This window comes from Melopsittacus undulatus, chromosome 9, assembly GCF_012275295.1.
Source record: "Melopsittacus undulatus isolate bMelUnd1 chromosome 9, bMelUnd1.mat.Z, whole genome shotgun sequence".
Taxonomy (NCBI): Eukaryota; Metazoa; Chordata; class Aves; order Psittaciformes; family Psittaculidae; genus Melopsittacus; species Melopsittacus undulatus.
In genome coordinates this window covers 38868311-38895938 of record NC_047535.1, presented here as the reverse complement: position 1 = coordinate 38895938, position 27628 = coordinate 38868311, and the positions used below count along the sequence as shown (strand labels likewise).

The window sequence follows — 27628 nt, the reverse complement described above, 5'->3', positions numbered from 1 at the left end:
ACACTGATATATAGGGAAAAAAAGTCTGAAAATGAAAGAGAAATGTAAATCTGCATATATTCCCAATAGATTTTATTGCTACATACTTTTAAAGACTCAAGGGCTACTTTGTAAATTTTTAGGCTAGTCATCTGGCTCCCATTTGTACTGACTGCCAAAAAGACATAATAAGGAAAAGATGGGGGAGGAAGAAATGCATTAGAAACCCAGAAAACTGCAGCTTGTAGTTCAGATGAAAATTCTACACCTGGACAGTGCTAAGTTATCTATAGAACTGACACAGAACTTTACTCAAAGGAAGTATTTATTGCAAAACCAATTTTTCAATAAATTGTCAAGGCATTCAATGAAGCATTTAGTCATGGTTTGTCTGAAAAACTCAACACACACACAATACTAAAAAAGTATTTTTTGTTTCCTGCACTCTTCAGACTGAAAAGTTTCCATTTCATACTTAGGTGAAACTTCTCTGAACATATACAACATTTTATTATTAGTAAAATGTGACTAATACAGTATACGTATGTTTTGGCTCTACCTCTCAGAAAGCAGCTGCTTTGTCTCTTAGTTAAACCATTAGACAAAATGGATAACACATGCTTTGTTCTAGACCTCTGGTTTGAACAATTAGAATCTGATTTACAGAAAAAGCTTTAGCAGTTTTAAAGAGTTTATCATCACAAAGCTTAAAGCTCCCATTTTAACAAGTAATAGCAAAAGTAGGATGAGCTAGACAGGCTTAACATTTACAAAGCTACTCAAAGTACAACCCCCCTGCTCCAGGATATTACCTCTTACCCTAGGGAAAGAATGCTGGCAAAGCATTCTCTATCTCACAGAAAGCACTTTTCAGACTGTCAGATTTTGAAAGAGTGTTCATTTCAACAATCTGGATGTAATCTGCAAATTTACTCTTTCATCAATCCGCTTCAGGTTAACCTATAGATAAGCATATCTGGATTTATGACAATCACAGAAGAACTCTGAATCTACTAAAACAGTAAGTGGACTTTTTTCCTAAAATTATATTAACCTAGAGTTTAAATAAAACAATTAGTGAACAGAAAAAACGTGTAAAGATTTTTAAAAGTACTGCATGTGTATTTAAAATGCCTTAAAGATTATGTTTGCAACCTTCTCCCCCTGCCCTAAAAGTATGCAACCTGTAAAATGTTATCTTCTCTTTTTGCTTTCAAAAGCAGATTGAGAGATTATTGTTGTTATAAAGCATTTGGGTTTGAAAAATCATTATTTTGACAACTGAGAAAAATGCATTTGAAGCTCTCTCATTTTAATTAGTTCAGCTATACAAATTCCAAATGTTTCATAAAATGCATTACAAAATCCTCTTGCTATTAACAAAAAGAACACACTGGGAAACATGCAAATGCAATTAAGACAGTGTTTTCCTTATTAGTTGGAAAATAATCTTTGCTATTTCCCACTTTCTTTTCATGCTAAGAACAGCTTTTATAATGCCAGAGTCTAATTGAAGAATATCAAGAGTTAAAAATTGTTCCATGTTCCTTATGCGTTAGAAACTCCTGCCAACTAGTCCTCTAGGCTTTAAATATTGTTTTGACAGATTGCATTTTCATTTCCAGTCACAAAGAAAGTATTCTCCATAGCCAACGCATGAGCAGATCTTCACCAGCTCACTGAAAGCCAGATACATTGTCCCGTGCAAGAATGAAGAGTCTGCAGACTACTTTCTTTTTGTTCGTATTTGTACCTTTGGTAAATGCAGCACCACCAATACAGCAAGACCCACTCCTGTTTTATGAGTATGATACAGATGTTACCATGGGAAGCCTGACACAACAAGATTATGAAATTCAATCCAAGGATATAAGAAAGGTATTTCATTTATATTATGAATTTAATGTTTTTAACTGCTAAGCATTATATGAGTGAGGTGTTACATGCATATGTGCAAGTTTTATGGAAAAGTCTTACAATAATAGCAAAACACAATGGTTTCAGACATCGGGAAAGCCACTCAAATTAAAACCACAAAAATACTACCCTTGCTACAGTTTGAGAAACCCACAGAAGACAGGCTTTCACAAGTAAGACCAAAGCATCATTTTTAACTCTGCTGTAGTTACTGCCTACTGCTGTATGAGTTAAGAATGGGATATACTAGTATACTAGCTCTACAACTTCAGTAACATTGTATTAAGACAGTAAGTTTGTTTAAAAACAAGGAGAGTGATTTTATTTAGAATTTATTTTTTAATATCAAAGTAATACTTAAAACAATACTTTTTATTGGACATAATCTGGCAGCATAAACTAGTTTCTCTGTTGACTTTGATACCAAACTATCAAGTTCTTTGCCTTGTTTTTTCATAGATGGGTTGTTTCAGGTTTGGGGTTTTTTTGCAACTCCATAGTTTAGCAGTCCTGAACTACTGTGGAACATCCTGTCCTTCAGCAGTCACCTATATTGTTAACACTTCGAGGTTCTTAAAGGTACTGATAAAGGCTATACCTCATGGCATTCACAAGCACCCCCAAATGGTCCACTCTGAACTTTTTTGCTGTGTGCTCCACATATATACCCATTAATTTAAACACTTCAGCAGAAGATGCAAAACCAGGAGAGTTAAATCAAGTGCAACAGCCTCAGCTGGCATGTACAGTTAAATACGTCATAGCTCTGTTCAGACTGCCTCTGACAGGACCTTAATGACACACATCCAGAGAACAAGATACAACATTAATCAGGAATTAAAACTTACAATGATTATCCCAAGGCTAGTGACAAGGAAAATGCCACATATGTGAACAAAGTGGTAAAAGCCAAGTAATAAATTCAAGGAAGTTTTCATTAATATTAACTGTACTTCTTACAATAACTCAGTCAAATAAGAAAAAGGATAAGCAGCAAAAGATAATTAGTATAAGTTAAAAACTGCAGCACATGTATAGAAAAATCTCTTCTGCGTATTTGTTAAATATTTTTCCTAATTCTTATATTATTGCTTGCTACTGCTAGACTAAAAAAAGCAGCTACATATTTACATTAAAAAGAGCCTAAGGTATTTTTAAATGTGATAGCTGCCATAATGATGAAGTAACACGTTTTCATAAACCCCTAAGAGATTGCTTAAACAACCCATAGTTAGCAGGGGGCTATCCACCCTCAAATGAGTAAATTTTAAGAAATACTAAACCCATTAATGCTAACTAGATAGGCACAACATCAGATGACCCTCATTACTAAAACCATTCTAATAAGAATATGCTACTGTTTCAGTGAAAAGAACAATAATGAGCGTAACTACAAGGAAATGGTGCCAACAGATGTGCCACAGGCTAACCAAAGTCTGTACTGGCAGTACTATAAACTAGAGGTCTCCTGAAGGCCAACAGTCCTGCTTAGGGTAATTCTAGGAATGCAGTGGATTGGTTCCATCAGGTCAGGTCTCCAATGACATGTTTTCATTGCAAAATAATAAATTAGTTCCTTATGTTCTATAAAGACATCTATACAAGATACAGTATTCCCAGATTAAATCATGTCACGCACAATCACATCTCTATTCATTTATTGCACAAAATCTAGCTCCTAGAATATTTCAAGTGTTAACTATAAGTGAAATACATGCCAACAATTTCCTCAAACATGCCCTGTCAGAAATCTATCCTGCATGGTGAATTTAACTCAATACTGTAAGTTTGAAAACACAGAAAAAAAGATTGTATTCTGATGAAAACATCAGAAGAAATCTGTTAGCAATCAACAAAAAACCACAACCTTTTGACTACTACTAAGAAAAAGGTCAGCCAACCAAAATGTATTATGGTTATTATTATTTGAAACCACAGTCACCTCCATCTTGAATAAAGTATTAGAAGTTTAAAACAAAATCTTAATTTCCACAACAGAACCATACAATTGGACACCATCTCAATATCTGGACTGATTTATTCCACTGAATATAGACCATGCTATATATAGACCAGCTTTATAGTCCTTGTGTGTCATAAAGAAGAATCTTTGCAGAAGCTTTAAGATTGTTAAAGTATTTAGATGTAAAATGTTATTGTGATTTTGTATGTCTGTCGAATAAAGTGCAAGGGGCAGGTGGAATTTAGGCATGTAAGCAGGCCAATATTCCATCAGTGCCTTCCCTACATATGCAAGTAATAAACTTGCTGTGACTATAATCCAAACAATCTTCTGCACTGGTATTCCATGGCTCAGAATTTTTGCAGCTGACCAGGAAATATTTCTGATAAATTAGTTATTTATACTTGTCCTGGGTTCAGCTGTAACAGTTATTTTTCTCCTTGGTATCTGGTGCAGTGTTGTGCTTTTGACTTTAGTCTGAGCACAACACTGATAACACACCAAGACTTTTTGCCTGTTGCTAAGTTATGTTTACTCCAATCAAGGACTTTTTCAGTCTCTCACACTCTGCCAGTGAGGAGGGGTACAGGAAGCCAGGAGGAAGCAGAAACAGGACACCTGACCCAAACTAGCCAAAGGGGTATTCCATACCACACCACAACATGCCCAGTATACAAACGGTGGGGAGTTACCCAGAATGCCAGGTTGCTGCTCTGGTTAGGCTGGGGATTGGTCAGCAGGTGCAAGAAATCGTATTGTGCATCACTTGTGTTTATTATTTTCTTTTCCCCTTTTAGTTTTATATTCTCTCCCCTTGTTATTTCCCTTACCATTAATATTATTATTGGTGGTAGTACTAGTAGTTTTGTATGGTATCTTAGTTACTGGATTGTTCTTATCTCAACCTGTGGTATTTACATACTTTTGATTCTCCTCCCCATTTCTCCAGGAGCAGGGAGGGAACAAAAGTGAAGGGAGTGAGCAAGTGGCTACATGGTTCTGAATTACCAGCTGGGCTTAAACCACAACAATAGTGCTTTTTTTTTTCCACTCTCCTTTTTTTTCCTCTTTTTCTTTTTCCTCTTTTTTTTCTTTTTTTTCCCTCTCTTCTTTTCTTTTTTTTCTCTTTTTTTTTCTTTTTTTCATGGGGGAGGGGGCAGCAAGGACAGGGACACAATCTCTTGTTTAACTTTTGGTTGACTGCAGAAATTAGTCGCACATTATATGTTGCAAAGACCTCGTATGCATACTCATTCATAGATCACACCTCAAGCAGGATACTGTACTAGAAATATACACCTGGTACAGATTATGCTATGCCAGCAAACATGCTTTTCAAAGAAGCATATTAAAAATGTCCCTTATGTGCCTAGCAAACTGTAACAATAGAAGTACATTTGTTCTGTTATAAGCCCATGTACACAGAAGTCTCCGCTGGCACAGATACCTCAGTCGAGGACCATATCTTCACATGCTTATCAACACAGCTATGCAAGCTGAACATTTCCACAGAAACCTCTAAGATTCACTGCTTGATTGTGTTTAACTGCTCAGCTCACAGCCTCAGCTCCTCTACTCCCAACACTGCAAACATTCTTACCCTACACAGACATTTCATGCTGCAACTCTTAAGCTGTTGCCAGCATTTTAACTTGGGTATAAAAGTCTTACTAGAGCAAATTAACAGATCTCAAACCAGAGGCACAAAATAAAAAGCAAGGAAAAAAAAAGCCATAGCCTGGATAAACAGATGCAGGAAAGAGCCAAGGGATGGATGATTCACAGGCTAAAAAGGGGTCAAAACGACAGAGGCTGGCCAAGATACTTGTTTCTCAGGCTTCATGTCAAGTTTGAGGGTTTTATTCTGCAGAACATAAAAAATTCCCACAGTAAAGTATATGTAAGCAGCCAAATACTAAATACACATAGTGTCAAAAGTAACTTGACAGCATTACTTTCACATTGCTTTTGAAAACGAACTCTTTGTGCTACAAAGAATCATAGAATGGTTTGGGTTGGAAAGAACCTGAAGATCATCTGGTTCCAACCTCCCTGCCATGGGCAGGGATGCCTCACACTAGATCATGTTGCCCAAGGCAACATGGAGAGGGGGAAAATTTAAAAAAATAAAAAGAGAAACCAATCAGGTCACTAGTGAGCACTCACACAGTCTGTAAGAAGCTCTCTTCAAGTGACCATATTCCTGCCAGGGACTGATCCTTACGCACATTAAAAGAAAAACATCTTCCACACCCCGTAATGTGCTTTTCTCCATGTGTTTTCAATAGCCACGCAGACCAAAAGCATATTGTCTTACTCTGCCCTACAAGTGTTCCCCATCAGAAAAAACAACAAATGATGATAGCTAAGAACAATTGCAACAATCAACCTAAAAAGCCCCCTTAACTTTAATACATGCAAATCATATGCATACACACGCACTGTATGCATACTGTAATTCTAGAAATATGTAATTCTTCAGAATTCTGTGGTATTCACTGAAAACCTGAGTACCATTCCCTGCATCGCAAAAGACCCGTTCTGATAGCTGCCCATGTCTTAAAACAGACTTAAGTGCAGTTACTGGAAACCAGTTTCTGAATTTCACCCAATACCTGCTAGAGACATGTTTATAAACTAAGAAAACTAAGTTGTTCTGCAGTTCTAAAGATGTAATGACTACCTCAACAGAGAATTCTGAGCAACTTTAAATGCAAGGAAATGGTATTTTACTGAGATTATTTGGGTAAAGCAACAACAAAAAATACAACATATACACAAGAATCCTATCAAATTTTGCACATTGGGCAAAATCTACTATCTTCACAACACCCATTGCTTATATATTCCTTCCCCACACTGTGATCTATATTATCTATTTTTATTTTGTGTCTGCTGTTTTTTCCTAAAGAACTTGAATTTTATGAAGAACACTAGCAGCACCAGCTTCCCTTCTTGCCTTTCAAAGCCAACAGCTCATGTATAGAAGTGATAATATATGCTGGATGACTAATATGATAAAAGAGTAATTTAAACATTAAATGTCATAAAGTGGTATGTCACAGGAGGCTCATTTTTAAAAGACATACTATTTCAGATCCTGGTTTTTTGTTTGCTGTTTGTTTTTGAAAATAACATTTGCTCTTACACAAAGGACGGAACAAATACTTCTCTTGACATTTTTCTAAGACTGCAAGGAGATGACAGCGAAACCAATGCACAACCAACAAAGGATACAAGTAAGTTAATTAATATGAATACTGTACCATTTAAGCTCTCCTAAAGAACATTTTAATATGAATACAATATATAAAGGATGACAACAGTTACAGAATTAATCTTTTAATTTACAAGTATCTTTCATATTTTCTGTGGAAGGTGGTCTTATTTCTGATGGAGCAGGCTGGAAAAAAGTTAAAGAATGCTCAAGTAAACTTTGAATACACAAAGCACAGGTTATAAGAATCTCTACAGACATCATATTTGCTGTAGAGATATATCCAAGTTCAATAAGCTAGGCAAGACAAACATGAAAACCAAAATACACACCCCAGTAAATTCTGCAGTTTAACCACGTCATGATGAAATATGATGTGCTTACATTCCTTAAATAGATTTCTTCAAAGAGCCGGTTATTCTCTCCACAGTTTACATCTGATACTCAGGCAGATCAATGGTTAAAACACATTCTCACCAGCCTAGGTTTCCTAGAGGCTCCAGGGTATATTGTCCAGATTTCTCCTAACAAGCCACAATGACTTCTAAACATGAAAGGCCAAAGTCTTTGTCTACCAAATAGAGCACCGAGAGACACATTCTGATGTGTCTGTGATCTAAACTTCCAAAACCAACTGATGATTCAGCAAGACCACCAGAGTGTCAATCTCCACCAAAAGTGGAGTTTTAATCAAGGTTAGTTATTATCAAATAGCATCTCTCAACAAACCCTCATCAAAAGTGGAATGAATCTGTTAAGACAAAAGCTTCTAATCACAGAGAAGCAAAAAGGCTGTTGCCTTTGAAAGAGCAACAACACTGAAAATGATTGTTCCACAATGTCCTACAGTCAAGCATGCCAAGCAAGATACTGTACCAAAAAAGACAAATGGGGCAGAACTCTGAAGTCCAACAAACAGTAGTAGTCACAGAACTAAAGCTCAAAATCTCAGTCTCTTCTTTGCAGTACCTCTGTAAGAAAAAAAATACACATGCTGGGTTGGCTTCCCAGCACTGACTGGCTACTTCTGTAACTTTCCACTGGTGGATGAAGATCCTATTTTGCTAGTACTGATAATAAACTACCTAGTATTATGACACCACTTTCTGTATTACAGAGAGTACTGTACTTCATTTGGAAGCTAACCAAAACTCTCTATAGGGAAAACGGGAGATCAGATAACAGTGGTGAAAAAACAGGATTGAAACCCATAGTCATTATGAGTGTTTGAATATTGCTGTTATACATGATTTTAAAAGCAAAGCAGAAATGACTAATGCTCTACTAATGTCTATGAGGGACAGGACAAGTCTTAATGGGCTTAAACAGCATTTAAAAAGATAAAGAGTTTCACTAATTAAAATAAAAGCTATAAAAACATTTTTAAAAACTCAGTAAAAAACTCAAATAGATTGCCTACAGTAATTTTATAATCATCACTGTTGGAGTTCTATGAAAAGAATTAGACAGAGCAGTAGCTAGGAGTACCACAGAGTACAGGTGACCCTGCCAGAAATGCCCCAGTGCAATTACAGGATCAAATGTGAGCACTGCCATGTTTCCTCTACATGGATTTCTCTTCTCATGAGAATGCTTCTAAAGCTGGAATTTAACATGGTCACAGAGTTGCAGTTGTCATACTAAGCCGATTAAAGAATGAAACTGAATTCAGATCAATTCATAGCATTTCAAGACATGCTCAGATAAGAACAAATAATATATACAGGGAAATTATTCACAATAAAATAATACAAATCTCAAAAGTTCAGAATATTAACTCTTTTCAGAACTTGATGGGAACAGAGTTGGTTTTTTTTTAAATCTAAGTGGGAAATCTAAAAAACTAGGGAAACTTCTATTTTGAATATTAAAGCTTTAGTTAGTTGAATAACTTTTAACTGTCTATTCACAATAATCTGGTTTCAGATTTACCTACTTGTCTGCTCTGTGTGTGTCTAAGTGGATCAGTGTACTGTGAGGAAATAGACATCGAAGCTGTACCCCCACTGCCAAAAGAGACAGCATATCTTTATGCACGGTTTAACAAAATAAAAAGGATAGCAGCCTCAGATTTTGCTGACATTAGTAAGTAATATTCCAGTTTTAATTTCTGTTTATTTGAAGTTGTCATCCCTTAATACTATGCCAAGTTACCAAAATAAGATGTACTTTATACCTTAATAGATTTCATCACGTGTATTAGTTATTTAATTCAACACTTGTATTAGAAAAGGAACTGTGGAAGCTATGTAGAAACCCATGCTGGGCCATGTATACGTCTTAATATTCCCACATAATCCCATGCAAGAGAAAGAGCAGATTGCTGAAAATAAAACTGAACTCTGCATCTCTGCCAGTCTTAAATGACCAGGTACTATTTTTCCTTCAAATGCTCCAGGCGTTTTTCTCCCAGCTATTGCACACTACAACATGACAAACTATGAATTACTGAAATAATATTGTTAATAAAGAAAAAAATATAATATAAAAGGAAAACACTCTGGATCCTTGAATTTTTATTAAGGCCATGAGTGAATCCAAATGTGGGTTTCATCCATATTTTAACAGTGTTTACATTTGTAGATGACAATAAGGATAATGCAGCCAACAGTGTAACACTGATTATATACAACCATACACCTCACATGCCATATAATTACATAAATTCAATATTTAGATTTTTGTTTCTTTTGTGTAAAGCTACCTTGAGAAGAATCGATTTTAGTGGAAATAGGATAGAAGAAATAGAAGATGGAGCCTTTTCAAAGCTTCTGTTATTGGAAGAACTCTCTCTTGCTGAAAATCGACTTCTAAAACTTCCTGTTCTACCTCCCAAACTAACAACATTTAATGCAAACCAAAACAGAATCAAGAGCAGAGGAATCAAAGCAAATGCTTTTAAGGTAAGTAAGGGACAGTAATTTAGGTAACTAAAGTAAATAAAGTAAATAACCAGGCTACACAGTATAGCACTAAATGAAATTTTCTGCATTTTTGTAACATAAACAAACCACGATGAAGCTTTCCAGTTTTTATTCTGTTTTTAAGGCACTCTGGAATAGTCCTTTGAGTACGTGCTCTCTCATGTCCTTCATACACAAACATTTTCTATTAAATATTTTTCTTTCTCTCCTACATGCAAAGAAAAACTCAATTCAAAAACTGATGGCTCAAATACCATAGCCAATAAGCTGACAGTGACATTTCTAAAACACAAGAAGTCCTGGTCTGTGAATTTCTTGATACAGCAGAATTCAACATTCACAGCAAAAGATGTTTTATGTGAGACCCCTTTACAGACTATGTGATCTGAAAAATTACTGATGTCCTTTAAGAGGCACAAGTTACTTAAGTTCAAGTAAGTAATATTAACATTAATAATCTCTGTTTCTTCCTATTAGAAACTGACAAACTTGGCCTACCTCTACTTAGGACATAACGCACTGGAATCTGTTCCCCTCAACTTGCCAGAAAGTCTGCGTATTCTTCACCTTCAGGTATTTTTAAAGTATTTCTTTACCATGCTATTACAAAAAAGCCTCATTAGTTAGATACTTCAAACCAAACTCACTGCCTTTTAAAAAGGGTTCACTCTGCAGTTGTGCTACAGCTAACACTCCTCCAGATCAAACATTTTACCTCTCATCTGTATTGCCACAACTATACAAAAGTTCTGAATTTGTTTTAGATAATTACCATGCAAGAATTTCTCAGTCATTTCTGTATATCAACGATAGGAAATCATAAAAAATAAGCAATGATATTTTATCAATAACACATTTTAAACATCAGTAACAACCTCAAATTGCTTATCACCTCAGTGATTGAAGAAATTTGATTCCTATGTGTCATCAACTCCAATGACAATAAAATGGGAGGGTAAGAGAAATAAAGTTTGAAAATTCTTCAATATCTGTGGGGGTTGTATAAAGATATGTGTTTATGTTTTGTTTTGTTTTGCAGTACAACAATATTACTACTATCACCGATGACACGTTCTGCAAATCTAATAACACACGTTACATCCGCACATTCATGGATGAGATAAGGATGGAAGGCAATCCAATCCTCTTGGCAAAGCATGTTAATGCTTTTTCCTGCTTGAGAACACTGCCTGTAGGAACATACTACTAGCCACTACTTACATGATTGTACATGCCAGACCTTAAACATAGGAAGAAAAGATTATTCTTTTACCTCTGTTTACATGTTTATACCCTCTTCCTTACTAATGCCATTTTCCCAGAACCTTTTACTATGTTGAAACATGGTTTCCTTCTTAAAGAACTATTTCCAAACAGTCACTTTATATTCTAGTTACAATGTCACCCATGCTTTCAGAATCTCTTCTATTAAAAACACATATATGCACACACATATCTTCTCTACTTTCATTTCACCGCATATTCTTTATGTGTAGGTAAAATTCATACAATTAATTGGTTGGTCACATTCTTTACCGCTACCCTGAGCAATTACTACATCTCATTCCATTTTCAGATGAATGTCAAACACTGAGCAAGCTACAAAGAAATCACAACTTAATTCCAATGCTACTTTTTTAAACTTGAAATTAAACTTTTCAGTTGACCTTCAAAAATGTATTGGATGAAGTTGCATACTAAAGAAAGTTATCTTTACAAATAGAACTTCTCAACACTGAACTTCACTAAAAGTTCCTTAAAAACTTGGTTTGTGGAAAATTAACATAGTTCCTAATTAGGCTTAGTGTACCAAGCAACATAGCAAGTGGAACTTTTCAAAGATGGGTTAAATGTCCTTCTGTTTTGCTTTCAAAATAACCTGTATGTGCATATATACATTATATTTTTACAGAAGGTATTTTTAATTGGAACATATAATTTTTGCTCAGCTGTACTCACAAGTCATTTTTACAACACCAGCTTCCCATTTTAATACAATAGTCAAAGCACAGTATAGTATGACTCCAAGTATCTTCCTAATTAACAGATGATGCAGACCAAGCTTTGTTCTCCTGCTTTTCCTTGACAAGAAAATGTGACAATATAATTAACAGCAAAGCTGAAATAATGTTCCATATTACCTGTAAATAAGGAAAATCTCAGCTAGACACCAGTGCAAAGAAACGGAACTATCCTTGTATAGCTATACATTTGCTCTTTAGGAAAAAACAAAAAAAAAATCAAATCAGATCTTTAAATTCAAAAGTTCTTTCTATTTTTAATGTAAAAATAATGTTAACTTCAAGCCTTGTTTCACTCTAAACCATACAGTGGATTAAAAATGCAAACCTGTGTGTGCAGGTCTCAACAGTCAGTTCACCTGAAACAGGACATACTTGATAGAGGATACAATGTTTCCAATTACACAATTACACATTTGACATTAATTTTCAGCTTCTCCCCTCAAATACCTACCACCTGTGTAAACTCTTCAGATAAACAAAAACAACAATGTGATAGTTACTGTTATCACATCAACTTCATACTAATTTTGAAGCTAGTATAGATTCCTAATCTGTAGAAATAGTTAAGCATCAAATGCATGATGATATACCACTAATCTAGAATAATAATTTCACAAGATATTTTTTATTAGTTATGCTTATCTTGCTTGGCTAACCCTGAATTTGTTAATGCTTGTGCTATGGGGAATTAAGTGCACACTTAATACTGAACAAACCAATACCCTGCCACTAAGAGTGTTGAGACCTAAGTGGCTTTCAGTCACGTTTTAAGTAACTATGTCAATCACCAATTGTGAGCTCATCTTTCTGGTAAGAGAATGCAATTATAAAATGCAGGACAAAAATATTTTTGCCCTGAGCCCATTACCCAAGACAGACAAAGCAATGCAATATTTTCCATTTTAAGTTATTTGGTATAACAAGAAATTCCATTGTCTTAATATAACTGAGAACACAACCAAGTCGGACAGTGAAAATCATACTTTGTATTCAATGTCCTACATCACAAAAATTTAATGTTTCCAGGTTTTTAGCAAAACTAAAAAAATATAACCCTAAAGCATGTAAAAATACATTCCAACTTCAAACATAATTTATACTAGAAAAAAGCAAGCCACCAATTCTCCCATCCCTCTTTTGATAAATGCCTAGGACAGATAAAACACAGCTAGAAGTTTAATACAGAAGTAATGGCCCTTGACCTTATTCTCATCACAGATCTTGTCTACTAAGTAAAGCTCTTTCCAGCATTATCAAGATCAGTAAATATCATCAAAACTTTTCCTATGAAAACAATTACATGTATACACAAATATAGACACATTTACGCAATATATACACACATGTAAACATTCTAAGACCTAACCATTACCACATTAATTTTGCATTAAAATGTTGTAGATATTTTTTTAAATTACCAAGTATTAATAGTAACATTAATGAAAACTCTTAATATTTTGTGAGCAAACCAAAGCAGACAACTGCTATGCCTCTTGCAGGCAATAATTTATCTCCTATATTTTAATTTACTTTTCCTACTCATAGCAAGTTAACTCAAACCATTAAGTGAGAAGGGCTTCAGTACGCAGGAGTTTTTACCTTCTGTTTGTGTGACCAGTACTAATATCAAGCTGAATGTAAACCATTCTGGTTTTTTCCTATCTCTCATTTCTGTTCGGTATTTCCAATAAAACTTGAATTTTTTTCTTGTTTATCAATATCAGCTTCAACAATCTGCTTTTCCAGCAACGCCAACATGCCAAGTTGTTCACCCTCACAGCAGACGTCAAGCATGTTGAGATCAGAAAATTATTTGCAGACATAAATCCATTTTGCGGACACAGTATTTACTGGGGCAATATCATAAGACCTGCCATACAAGTAATGCCATACAGAAAACTTTGTGGAACGTGTCACTCCTCCCTTCAAAAATCTATTTAAAGCACCACCTTGTGGAATTTCTCAGTAGAATAAAGGAGCAGCAGCAGAGATTAGCAACTGTATGCTCAATCCTTGTGTGTGTGTGTGAAGCATTCAAGTTGTAGACTAACCTATTTCAGTAAAAACCCCACAACTGCTAAAGCACAATGTCAGGGAGCATAAAACACAGAGCACAAAATGCTTACGACTGGACACTGCTCTACTCACACCAATCTAAATCTGCCCCTGTTTTCTAGGAAAGTCTGCTCCCAGTCAAATCAATGAGTATCTCAAACTGGTTTTTACTTAATTCAAGTAATGCGCCTTACCATCACCCTTGATAACTGGGAAAACTCTCACTACAAACCTATTTGTGACAGTCAACTTTTTAGAAATGCAGTGGTGACCAACTTTGCTTTAAACTTGCAATTGTCATTCATCTCATTCATTATTATTTCAAGTATTCAATCACTTCTACATTATTCCTTTCTTCTCAAGTACCAAACTAAAAGAAAAAAAATAACCTACCTTTCCTGGTTTTACAGTACACTGTAACTAATAGATTCCACTAGAATACTATTAGAAGCACTGTCTATTTCTACTTAACAGTCTAGATAATTTTCTTTTAAATAACAAATGGGTAGAAAAACATAAATCCCAAATCCCATCCCAAATAGTCTCTCTAATACTGCACACGGTTACCTGCCTCTACACTTGAAGTCTAGGAAGCATGTAGGAAAAAGAAATAAATACCAAGATTACAGACTCAATATTTAATATTGTTCAAGTATGAATATTACCAGGTTAAGACTCTTCAGTTGTTTTTATATATTAAAGGCATATTTCTAGTTAATTTCACACAAATTAGTACAGAATATTAAGTTATAAATACACATTCTTCTTAGCAATCTGGTATTTGAATTGTCAGATTCAATCTCTAAACCCTTTATTTCTAAATAAAATCATCACTAATGCTAGCAGAAATAAGAAGGCCTAAAGACTCCTCATAAGCACAAAGTCAACCATACTTGATAAATATTCTCCCAAATTGGTTTGCCTTTCTCAACAGCACCTTTGTCCACAGAAAGAAAAATACTTTTAGACAGAATATTTGTAATACTGACGAACTTGCAAGATGTCTTCATGAATTTATCTTCACACATCTGGCAATGAACACACCCCTTCGTTGTTTACACTCCATGTCTGAACAAATACTTCAAAAACTGCTTAAGATACACACAATTTAAAAATAATCTCCAGACCTATTTCCCTTTTGCTTTTTATTTTTGTAATAAATTTTAAAGAGAAACCAGTTCACCGAATCACTGTCCCAGAAACCACAGTGACTGCTGTCATTAGGCTGATCCAAGCATCAGAAAGCATCAAGTGAAGTGGGGGAAAAAAAACCAAACAAGAAACCAACAACACAAAGCCATACAGCCCTTGGTGCTCTACCTTCTCTACAGAGGGATTAAATAGAAGTCCTTGTACAAGAACCAGCAGGATTAGACAACATCAGTTTGTTACTCAGCTGAGGACAGGATACTTTTTTAACATCGGAATTCAGTACTTTTTTCTTTAATCTGATGGACTTGATGCTAAAAATCAATGTAGCACAGAACTCAGAAAGTCCTCAAAGATTCAAAAAGTAGGAAACAAAGCAGTTCCCACTTCCTGCTATAGCTGAAAAGTAAAGAGGGTGCTGAGTTTAATGACAGTAAATGCTGGAGCTAAATAAAACTGAATTAAAAACCCTACACATAATTAAGCACTAAACATCCTCCTCTAACATTAAGCAGCATATTAAGATGCTCTGTGTCTGCCAGACTACAGTATTTTTACTCTAAAAGATTAATTAAAATAGGTACAAAGAAAAAACAAACAAGGCAAATTATGGCAATTTAAAACAAAGTTCATATACTGTGTTCCAATTAAGAGTGAGGAACAGTTTATTTCACATTCAAGTAAAACACTTTGCCCAAATACCTGCTGCCCCATTTTCAAGAGACAGATCCAGTCCTTCAGAACATGTCAATGCCAAAGACTACAAATGTTATTTTCTTTTAATTTCCTCTTTTGCCTTTATTTTGGTCAAAATAAAATGTAATATCAATGAAAATCTGTCTTACTTCCCAACAGAAAGGCACAGATACTCCTATTTTCCCCCATGTGTGAGGAACATGACAATAGCATGGTAAAAATCAAGACACTAAGCAAGGGCTAATACTCTTCACAACATACAAAATTAAGATTCCCATATTCTGCACCTCCATTGCTCTGTTTTGATGAGCTACTTAAAGAACTAAATACAGTACACCAAGACACAAAAGCTTGATAGACACTACCTTGAAATGTAGGAAGGTGCATCTGCGATGTTCATACCACTCAGCATAAGATGAAAGACTTCTGAAAAATGTTAAAAGACTTCCACATTTTTCACTGCTGCAAAAGAAAAATACACCATTTAACCCAAGCAGTATTAATCCGATGTACCATTCTACAGCCTAAAATTTGCACTTCTTCCAGAAATTGTGTTCAGTATTGTTCAACTTTGAAGCCAGAGATAGATTCCTCTGTCCTCCCCCCCCCCCAAAAAAATATCACAACAGGAAAAAACACTGTAGTGTAGAAACTGAAAACATTGAAGAATTCATTTATAAACCAATATTTTCAACTCCTCAGAAAGGTAAGCAGTAATCAAGTTAGTCTTGGATGCAAAATGTGATAAACTGACAAAATAGCCACCTTTAAAATCTTAATTTAACTTTGTGCTTGTTCACATCATACTCTTATTTACCAAATAACTTTCAAGATGTTGCATAGTAAAACTTGAACCTACAACTGGGAAGATTTACCAAATTGCATCAAAATCAGTTTTGAATATTCCTGAGATCTTTTGTCCTATTCAACTAAATCTTTACATGACATGTTATCTGCCGCCTCTCACATGACACTCAGCTTTTCAAAATGAACCTTGAAACCAGTAAGCAAGAAGGTCTGTTCATTAGATCATGTGTGACAGCAACTATTAGGATCATATTTACAGATTTTGAGCTCTAATCAAAAGAGGAAAGAGACAGTAATAGCTGGGAGGAGGCTGCTTTGTGGCGAAGGGGAGAAAAGTTGGTCTTGGATTAATTTCTTCTTAAGAAAAACACAACAAAAAAAATTTAGTCTTCAAATTTCTACTAATATAAGAATCAGGACAGAGAAAGGAAAGGTGACAACTTAAGATGACATAAACTGCCAAATAGCCAATGATCCACTCAATGTTGTCAGGGGAGTGAGGAAAACTGCTTGAAAAGGGTGTGCAGTTTTTACAAAAGAAACATGGCAAGAATGGAAAGAACAAGAATGCCACAAAAGCTAAGTGTCAATACATGAAGCAACACGATTCTTTAATCATAAGGGTGATGAGCTTCATGGCATTGTTGATATAAAGCCACAATCAAAGGAAACAGACTATTAGCCATTGTGAAAACATACCTGGCAAGCACCACTTTGAAAATACAAAGATTCATTTCAGTTACTAATACAGGATTTCACAAGCTTACAAAACCTGACTGAAGAATATGTCTGAGATATTCGAGAATATTTCAGAAAGTTACAGAGGATCTAAATTCTACATGTGATTTATCCTTTCTGTTCAACATTAGCTATTCTTTTTGGATCCTCAGAACAGCTGAGAGGGGAAGTTTGAGGCCATTAACAGAATGGCTGCAACAGTGTATTACTAAGTTACTTCAGCCATTCAAGGCAGAATTGTGCCTTTGATCCAGCTGTGTTTATTATACAAGAATGGCAATGCTTAACGTGTTACACAAACATAAATAGGAAAAAATATATCAAATTCATTCAGATATTGAAAATGTAAAGGAAAAGCCACACAAGTTTCATCCTAGCCTGGAAAGAACAGCATCATTAGAGGAAGTTACCACAGTAGTCATAGCTGCCAACAAAATCAGGCCAAGATGAAAAAACTGCTGGCAGCACAGGCAAAAATTGAACCCCTGGAAGAATGCAGACACATACTGGTTTGCAATAGCTGAGTAGGTTTATGTTCTGGAAACCTTTCTTAACCATAACTCATAACTGTACATATAGAAATCTACATATACTATAATAAAAAAAAGTCAAGACTTAGTAATGACTGCCCACATCTCACTGTCTAGTGAACATGGTTCTATACACACTGCAATATACTTTTAAAATCTACATACCTAGAAGAGGGTAACAATTGTTACAAAACTACATACTTAAGATTCTTTTTTTAAAAGTTGGCATGAGTATCCATTTTTATGCAATTTAAAAGACTATCACAAACCTTATGTCCTTGCTTTAGCATTATACCTTTAGTTTGGTTTTATTCCTTCTTTCCCTTCAGATTCATCTTTAGGCAATATAGCAGATGAAAATTTTCAAGGTTAGATCACCAAGCAGAAAGACACAATTTTGGCTAAGAAGTTCAAAGAACCAGTTCCAGATGTAAAAGTTAGGCTTCCAATTATATCTGAGCATATACTTATCTCATGTACACATACAGGGTTGGCTAAATCCAAGATAGAACACTAGATTCAGTGTCTAGAAAAAAAAAGGAAAACCTGTGCTGGCATGAACAGACATACACATTAGACATGCTTTTCTGTATCTGCAAGGGAAAGACTGCGTAAGAGCATCATTTCAGGTAAATGGCTCACAGCACTTAAAGTACCCATAAACAATAATTCCTAATTAGACTAAGTTAGCCTAATTCCTAATGCTGAAGCCAACTACAACAAACACTAAAGTGCTAAGAGAACTTGGTATAAATAAGCAAGGTACTAATAGAGTGCATGTTAAAAATTTAAGCCTCTTTTTTGTTTTGGAAAGAATTTAGCATTACAAAATGTCACTGGATAAAGAAAAAAAAAATAAAAATCCACTGGGAGCAAAAAACACCCATCTCCAAAGCCAACATCCGTATAACAAAGAAGTCATCCAAAACCAGCAAAAAACATATTCAGGCAGACAGTAACTCTGTATCAGGTTAAAATCACATGACTCTCATCCAAACACTATTTCATTTTTACAAAATAGTATCAAAAACACAAAACTATGTAAGAAACTTAACTGTTGTAAAAGTGTTTAAAGCTCCTTTAATATGCTCCTTTAGCTATTTAAAGAGAGAAAATCTATTTTAACTCACTGCAGTATGCAAGACTGCTTGCACTAACATATAAAACCAAAGAATGAATCTTACAGCCATGGGAAGAATTCATGTTTCCCCTCATTTCCAGGATACCTTGCCCATGCAGTGTTTAATATATATTAAATGCAGACCTGTCCTAAATCCCTTGCTCTAACTTCTAAATTCTAACTAGTTAGTAAAAAGTAGGATGTAAGAAATCATCTGAAAACTCTTATTTGACTAAGTAATCCATGCAGCAGTGAACTAACTCTACAATTAATGAGATATCAAGTGAAAAACAAAAGTAAAAAAAATGATGATTTTTCATAGATGTTGTGGTCCTTAACAGTAATAAAGTGTAATATAAATAATTGGTTCAAAGGGGACAAAAGTAAAATCCAAAACAGAAGACTAAATAATGTGATCCATTTGCATATGTATTTATTATTACAACATATTTAAGGAATGATGTATCTTCTAAAAGTAAGTATTATATATTGCAGCAGTACCTGGTTGAAAATAGCCTGCTGAATTTTGCTTCTTTTAAAAAGATGTTGCTCAAGTGTTTTAGCATTCCTCTGTGTTCTTCCAAAGCATGATGGGCTTGGAAATTACAACTGAATGCCAAGTTTTTAACTCTGGTGCTCTTAAAGACCCTTTTGCTGTCACGTATTATGAAAAACGTATTTTAAAAAAAATTAGAAAACCAAGCAGAAAAAAAATCCAGGCCAGCAGAGGAAATGGAACAGAGCTAGACAGCGGATTTAGCAAGATTAGGCCAAGGAGGCAAAGGAAGGAATGACTGGTAGGGAGGCTGAAAAGAATAAACAATACAGCAAGAATGGAAGGAAAGGGAAGGAAGAAGTAGGAATCAAGATTCTAAGAGCATCTGATGCACTGAAGAATAAAGAGCAAGTTGGAAAAGCCTGAAACTGGACATGGAAAACAGGGATTGGGAATTAAAAAAAATATATAACTAGTTTCACAAGGGGATTGGGAAAACAAACCGTAAAGGGAGATCACCCAATCAGATTTAGTCAATCTGACAGTGGGCTGCTGTCAGACATTGTGAACATCAATCCCACTCTGGTCACATATTTACTGCCTTAGATCAGCCACAAACACTGTTTGCAGGACAAGACAAACTGAAAAAAAATGAACTTGAAGGGGCTGGGGAAGGGGAAGGTAGGCAAGGCTGTCAGATATTTAGAAAAGTAGCCAGGGTCAACCCACTGAGACAAGCTCAGCAGATGGTACGTGCAAACAGAGCTAAGGAGAAAGAAAGAGCTGATTGTTTTATTGACAGCAAAGCCTTAATTCATCTTACCTCCCTCATGAAAACTTATGTTTACTTATTAATACCAACATAATGTGTAAAAGGGCCAGGGTAGCAAAGAGACAGAGACAAGGGAGCAGTGCTCAAGCCAGGATGAAATAAGGTCTGCCACTACTTCAACGCATTCCTTTCCAGTATGACTATTAAGTTCCAAGATGCTTCTGCTGTCAGAAAAAGCTCATGAAAGAAAAAATCCCAACAAAACAGGGTAATTTCCTTTTCTAAACCCTACTTCTTAAAAGCAGTCAACTACTATTCTCAGTTATACCACTAGCTTCAATGTATCTCTATGGTAATTCCAAAGCCTCAGGTTTCAGTACAGACTAATGAAACCTGAACTAACTGAACAGACCTTTCTTTTCACCCATTCATTCGCCTTCCTTCCCCCTCCCAAAATCTAAAAATAATATAAAACAACAGAAATCACTCAGAGAATAAGATTAAGTCAACCCAATAATAATTAGATATAAAAGATTCATTCTCAGAGAGATCTGCTAGCAGATTTCAAAGTAGAATACTAGAGATAAATAATTTGATCATTATTCCTCCTGTGTAACAACCTCCAGAAAACAATCAAGAAGCAGCATTCGGTCATATGCTTGAGTTTTAGTACGCACATTTTCATAAGCCATTGCACAAATACACTACTCCAAGGTTTTAAACTATATTTTAATGCTTTTAAAATATCAGTAAAACAAATCCCTATGCAAAGAAATGAAACTGAATGGTGAGCAGAGAATTAGAAACAGGCAAGTACTAGAAAGTGGTTCTGGACATACACTTTTAGCCATTAGTCATCCACATTGCACATCTACAATTCACATACACATCTGAGAAGCAATTAACATGCTGATTTCATAAATTAAAATATGATAGCTGAGATTATCTTCTTCTACCTTTCTCTGAACCAAACAATTTCAAACAGCTAAAACACATGATAATCCTAAAATTCTTTCCATTTAATATGCATTTGAAATGGTCATTTCCAGCCTTCAAAATCATATCCATTTCATCTTCTCTCCAAAAGGATACAGACAAGGACTAAGAGTTAAGGTTGGGCTAACAGAACATTACCAAACAAAGAAATCGGCTGACAGCAATTTACATGACAACTCAGTATTGTTTTTAGTATCAAATACCCCATACAATAACTTTACATAAAAAACAAATAAACAAACAAAAAACAAAACAAGCTTCCACCTTACCTTGACACAAAGTTGTCCAAATCTGAATTACCCCTAGGCTCCATTGTAATACTGAGATCAGTAATAGCAGCAGACACATTTCCTTTGTTCTAAATAAGGAACAACACAATATGTTAGAAATTTCTCTAGCATGGAGAAATAAAGGTATCTACTTGTACATAAAATAAAAACATATGCAAATACTACCAAGTAATACAATCCTTAAAATGGTGGTTTTTAAACCACAGCTTATATGTGCGGAAAATTTCTTTCATTTCAACAGCATGAATATTATTCATGAAACAAGGTTTTGGAATAATACCTGAACTTGTCAGCATTGAGAAAATATAAAAAAAAGTCTTCCTTTATATCTGGTATAAAAGATGTTCATCTACTTCCTTTCCTAACACTTCCACTGCTTTAACACTCTTCTAATTTTCTAGCAAAATCCCTGTCACATATACCAGAAAATTCAAATACAAGGTTTCATCTGAAAACCATAATGCTACCCTTTTATTTTTTATTTAAAGCCTATAGTTTTGCCCTAAATTCCATCGACTTTTACAGTAATAACTGTTACTTGGGGATATGTGCGTGACAGTAAAAATAAAATGTTTCTAAATATTTAACAGCCTACCAAAATAAAATAAAATACCCACATTCATATAGTAGAAATTAAGCCACAAAGAATTTAATTATTTTTTCTACACATTCTTGAAGACACCAGAGTAACAGGTTAGATAATAGTGAATGAAAAAGCTTACAATCATGGCTTGAAGACTATAGCAAATGCTTCACTTTCTACTGGAGACATTGTATTTGATTTTTCTTATACCCAGTCACCACAAGCAAATGGGAATGGCAATGCAAACTAAGTAGACAAGCAGGATATGAAAACATCTAGCAATCCCTAGTACTGGTTGGACAGGAATGCTGCTAACACTGCCATCACTAAAAAAAGAAAAAAGCAAATCAAAACAGTACAAAGTTTAGTGTATTGAGTAAGTAACATCAGAAAAAAATCATTTAAAATTTAGAGCAAAAAGTTCAACACATGCCTGGAGTTATAGCGAAGTTTCTAGTAGCCCACAGGCTAACACACTACCTTCTGAAGAAACTAGCTTTCCAATAAGCAGGTCAAGTGATAAGATTCAAAAGGAAAGCTCTTGAGCAGGAAGCAACTCTTACTTGAGCAATTGCTTTCTCAAGAGGTTTATACATATTTTGGCAGATTTTCAAATAAATTGTGTATGAGAGGAAAATAAATAAAACAATGCTTTTGCATTAGCCTGTTTTCCTCATTCACATTTTGATCATTGTAAACATTCACCTAAGGCACAACGGTGAGCAGATAGGAGCTTCCTAGTTTGCACTCAAAGCTGGCAAAACACTAGTCTTTTTGGGATATAAACTACACATCAATCTGACTGCCAAAACTGTACATCTCAGCTGGTTGTTTGGCAAGTCAGGCAGTCAGGGACCAGTTCTACAGTAATACAGACACAATTTCAACCATTTAAAGCTAATCAGAGTGAACTCTGATCAGCACACCATTCTTTGTACAACTGTATCCTGGAATACGGCTTTTAATGTGAATGACATTTAACAATGTGTTTGTTACCTACCAAGCATTTAAAAAAAAAAAAAAAGCTGATGTCTTTTATTTCTTAAGACAAGTGAAAGTACCTGCAGCCTTACAGTAGCTTGCCAACACTGATCTCGGTACAGGTTGTTTTGAACACAACCATTAATGCCGTATCTTAGAAAACAGGTTTCTTCATTTTTATGCACAAGAAGAGGCATGAAAAAGTTAAATTTTCAGGTCTTAGTCTGGCCTGAAGTCACAACTTTACTGAGAGCTATGGAGGCAGACTCCTGCACCCACAGAGGACCTACTGATCTGAAGGGGTTTTGTTCTAAATATATACACTTGGTATTCTATATGCCTCTTACTCCAGAATACGTTATGAATGCTGAAATACAAGTTCCAGGAATTACCTAGACAAGTGCTGCCATCAAGTGGTGCAATAGATTTAAGCAGCACCAATGTAGCTCTGAATTTGCACCCAGTAAATTTACATCATCTGATCTAGATCGACAGTAAAAGATGTCATCATTCCACAAGCATACTAGTAGGATATAAATATCAATCTAACCAAGTAGCATGATTGATGTGAGCTATTTACATGCTCAAACCTAAATACAGTTTTATACAAGAACATGATAAAATAATATCACAAGTTTCAAGTCATTCATGGACTTACGGGGTTGCAAAATAACCTCATTCATCTTATGCAATCCATATGTGACTATTTAAATATTAATTTCCAAAACTCATAACATGGCTTTTCTTAAGATTAGAAAGGACAGCTTTACACAGCAAGGCAGTTTTTAATACTATCAAGTTCAATCACATTTAATTTAAAAAAACACCTTCAAAGCTGAGCTGAAAACCAAGTTTCAGGAGAAGGAAATCTCCTGATGTCAAAAATATTATTAAAAATTGGGGTATAACAAATTGGGATAGCAGCTGTTTTCCACTGTTCATCATTTTGAATTCTGTGCTAAGAATAGATTATGAAAGAGCTTCTCTGCAAAAAAAGTCTGCATTTAGTGCAACTTCTGTGCAGTCCTGTGATGTAATGGCTACTGACACTAACCAAGCAAATCAGAAATATAACTGAAGCAAAGAAAAAAATGTTCAAGTTTGCAGTGTTTAAGCTTTTCCTCAGTTTCCTCAAGAGAGGTAAGACTTGAAATTTTCCAGTCTCTACAAGATACCAGACTACAGAATGTGCTGGGGGGAGATCAGAGATAGCTGTGGGATGAAAGCCATACTGGGTCAGGACAAGGCCACAGCAGGTATTTGGCAGTCAGTGGAAATCCAGTGCTGCTCAGAGCTTTACTTCAATGTTAAACAGCAAGAGCATCTGGAAGGGTGTATGTTTTGGGAAGGAAGGGTGATTTGGTCTTGGCAGTGTTAGGTTTATGGTTGGACTCTATGATCCCAAAGTTTTCCATCCTAAATGGTTCTGTGATAAGGATTTCACAACTAAATGTTGAACCTGACCTTCAGAACTATTTTGCCTGAATGCACATGGAATTTGAAAGTTGGGTCCAGATGCTACAGGGTGAAAGCAACCCACTGAGGCTTAGGTTAAGGGGACTCAAGCAATAAAAACAACAAAACACCATTTTCAGATAGAAAAGGAAGTATTGAGACTAGTCCATTTGAAGTTCTGTTTGGTTGCTTGGTGGTTGTTGGGGATTTAGGTGTTCACTGATCCTTACCTGCATTTCAAGAAGCTGGAATTCCAATTGAAAAGACAAGGAACAGCAACTCCCTGATAATCTGTACTTCCTCACCGTTTTGTTTCCAGCTGTTGTAAAATGAAGTTAATACTTGATCAGAATTCTAATACAACAACTATTTTATCTCTTCGATTGGTCATATTTAGAGTAACAACTGATCCATCACATAAAGAAATCAAGTTAAACATGTTAAAAGAAACCAAATCTAACTTTACAGCAGTCTTTCACTTTCCCACTATGGAAAGTACTATATTTACTCAAAAACTACTTGTCAATAGAGAAAATTCTACTGTATTTCAAAATAATTGTCTTTCTGCTAACACTGAAATTAGAATTACAACATGCATTTTCAAATATAATGAATAGGAACAGTATGCTCAATATAGCACCAGGAAAGGGCATAAAAATGCTTACTTCTTTCCAGTGTTTTCTTGGAAAGACCTGTGAACTGAATACCAGTAAGTTTCATTAAAAATGAGAGATCTGTTTCTAGACTTTCAAGTTGAGCTTGCAGGTCTGCTGCAGATTCATGTCCCTCAGATTCTCCCTGAAGTTCTCTTTGTAATGATTTTCTAGAATTGGGGAAAAAAAAAAAAAGAAAAAAGAAGAAAATAATCAAAAGGGCAAAAGACAAAGACATAAGAAAATGTTTTGTCACATCAGTACAATACCATTTAAAAAAAGCACTTCTAACATGATCTGATTGTTTTTTGACCAAGATCAGTTTTCAGTAAGCCACATTTCAGATGGATCACATTACTAGGAACAGTAAACTATTTTAACTTTCATAAATACTTATGTGTCCTATCATGCGGACACAGCCTTTATTATAATCTTGAGATACAAATATCTATTTTAAGAAATGTACAACAAAAATGAGCTGTAATGTCTTTACTGTCTAAATTACTTATTTTAGATGAGGAGTGTACATTTACTGTAGAGTATCAGTTAAATAATGGAAATAAAAAGCCCAAACACGGCATTTTCTTAGGACATGTTTAGTCACACCTGTCCATCTCCCCAGTTCCAATCCCCATCTTCCCATCCTTTTTTTTCAATTAAATTGGCACTGAGGTGTTTCACAGTGCATAATGGAAAACGTGGCCTTTGCAGACAACAACTTTGCAAAGCCTGCACAGCAATGTACCTGATGTCATGATCTGACCACTAAAATTAACTTTCGGGAAACAAACAAAACCCTAAACTCCCACAAACTACCAACAGAAGACAGTAAAGAGAGATCAACTATTTATTATTTGTGATCTTTTACTATATGTAGACCATGATCTAAACAAGATCAGCACTATAAAAATAACAGAAGGAAAGTCCTAAGAGAAGCAAAAGCTTATCCTAAACAATTTTGACAAAGAAACATTATTAATCCAACATGTGAAAAAAAAACTTACACTGACATTAGTATCTCCTTATCAGAAAAATAGGTGGATTCCTGTTGGCTATCTTCATACTTTTTAGACAATAGTTTAATTTCCTCTTTCAGTGACTGGATTTCATCTTCGTAAACTTGACAAATGTCGCTGTCCATTTTTCAGAATCAATGTTACCAGATAAAATAAATTTCCTAGAAGAAAAGAAATAATCCATATTCAAAATAAGTTTTTGTCCAATGAATTAAGAAACTCAAATATAACATTAGACAGTTGTTTCTCCCCCCCCCCCCCACTTGAGTCAACTCTATTATTTTATGAATTTAGAGAACTGAGGAATTGTTAAATACAGTTTTTAAATATCCAAGGTAGCTTCAACAAGTACAATAATTTATACCCTCATAAAGAATTCTAAAGTGTCAGAACACTGCTGCCTACAATAGAAGATAACACAAACATATAAACCTTGATCTTCAGCAACCAAATTTACAGGAATTCTGCCACAAACGTGAAAACATAATTAGGCTTGCAGTAAAACTGCTCTTAACACTACAGCACACTGCAATCAGTGTAGCTCCTACTTAAACCCTAGAAAGCCCACTTAGAAAGACACAATACAAGACCAAAAAAGCCACTTGTTCCATAATTCTGAATGCAAAAAAAAGTTCCTTAAGAAACGGTAGCTCACTCTAAAAGCATCACAAACAGGAAAGATTCCACCTCCAGTAGATACAGGCAGCTACTAAATAGCAGCAAGAATGTGACAATTAACATATTTCTGACTTCATCTAAAAGAAACAAAAGTTTCCTCCAATATAGATAGCAATTGTGATTAAACTGTAGTTTTGCTGCATTCGTTTCCCAAAGAATTTGTTGAGTCCAAATGTAATTAGTAAGCCAATTCGAAGTCACAGATCACTGGATAGCTTCTAAATACAGAAGTTAAATCAGGAATCTACAATTGTCAAAGACTCTTGGTACCTTGAGCAGTCTGACTCTACACCTTTTTTCTTATACAGAGTGATGATGATTGCATCACGAAAATCTGATGGTAATTTACCTACAGCGCACAACTAGCTCATGAAATTTAGCAGGAAGTGCTTGGCCTCCGTGCTTCCAGATTTCAGGTGGGATTCCATGCACCCCAACTGTCTTGCCAATTTTCACCTGCTGCATAGCCTTAAGAGTCTGTCCCATGGTAGGGGCTATACCCAATTTGTTTTTCACCAGATGTTGTAAAATGTGCTGGATTCCTTTGCCTTGGAGTACACAGTTAGCACTGAAGAGTGTTTGAAAATGT

At 35.1% G+C, this 27628-nt stretch overlaps 2 protein-coding genes across 5 annotated transcripts in view; one reads left to right on the top strand and one right to left on the bottom strand.

Moving 5' to 3' along the window:
• CENPP (centromere protein P) overlaps positions 1-27628 on the bottom strand; it is a 137174-nt gene that overhangs the window by 109076 nt on the left and 470 nt on the right. The window contains exons 2-6 of one of the 4 annotated variants that reach the window (XM_031042343.2): positions 26350-26522; positions 25358-25515; positions 24923-25011; positions 21653-21741; positions 16290-16386 (exon numbers count right to left, since the gene is read on the bottom strand). In XM_031042343.2, coding sequence (XP_030898203.2) covers positions 16290-16386; positions 21653-21741; positions 24923-25011; positions 25358-25515; positions 26350-26486 — 570 coding nt within the window. In that variant the 5' untranslated portion in view covers positions 26487-26522. The remainder of the gene's footprint in view (positions 1-16289; positions 16387-21652; positions 21742-24922; positions 25012-25357; positions 25516-26349; positions 26523-27628) is intronic. The other 3 variants (XM_034065929.1, XM_034065930.1, XM_034065931.1) reach the window with 3 other exon arrangements.
• Positions 796-13742, top strand: OGN (osteoglycin). Its single transcript, XM_005141562.4, has 7 exons — positions 796-1000; positions 1605-1857; positions 7014-7098; positions 9003-9161; positions 9777-9979; positions 10478-10573; positions 11040-13742. The coding sequence occupies exons 2-7, from the start codon at positions 1690-1692 to the stop codon at positions 11208-11210; spliced, it is 882 nt and encodes a 293-aa protein (XP_005141619.2). The 5' UTR covers positions 796-1000; positions 1605-1689; the 3' UTR covers positions 11211-13742.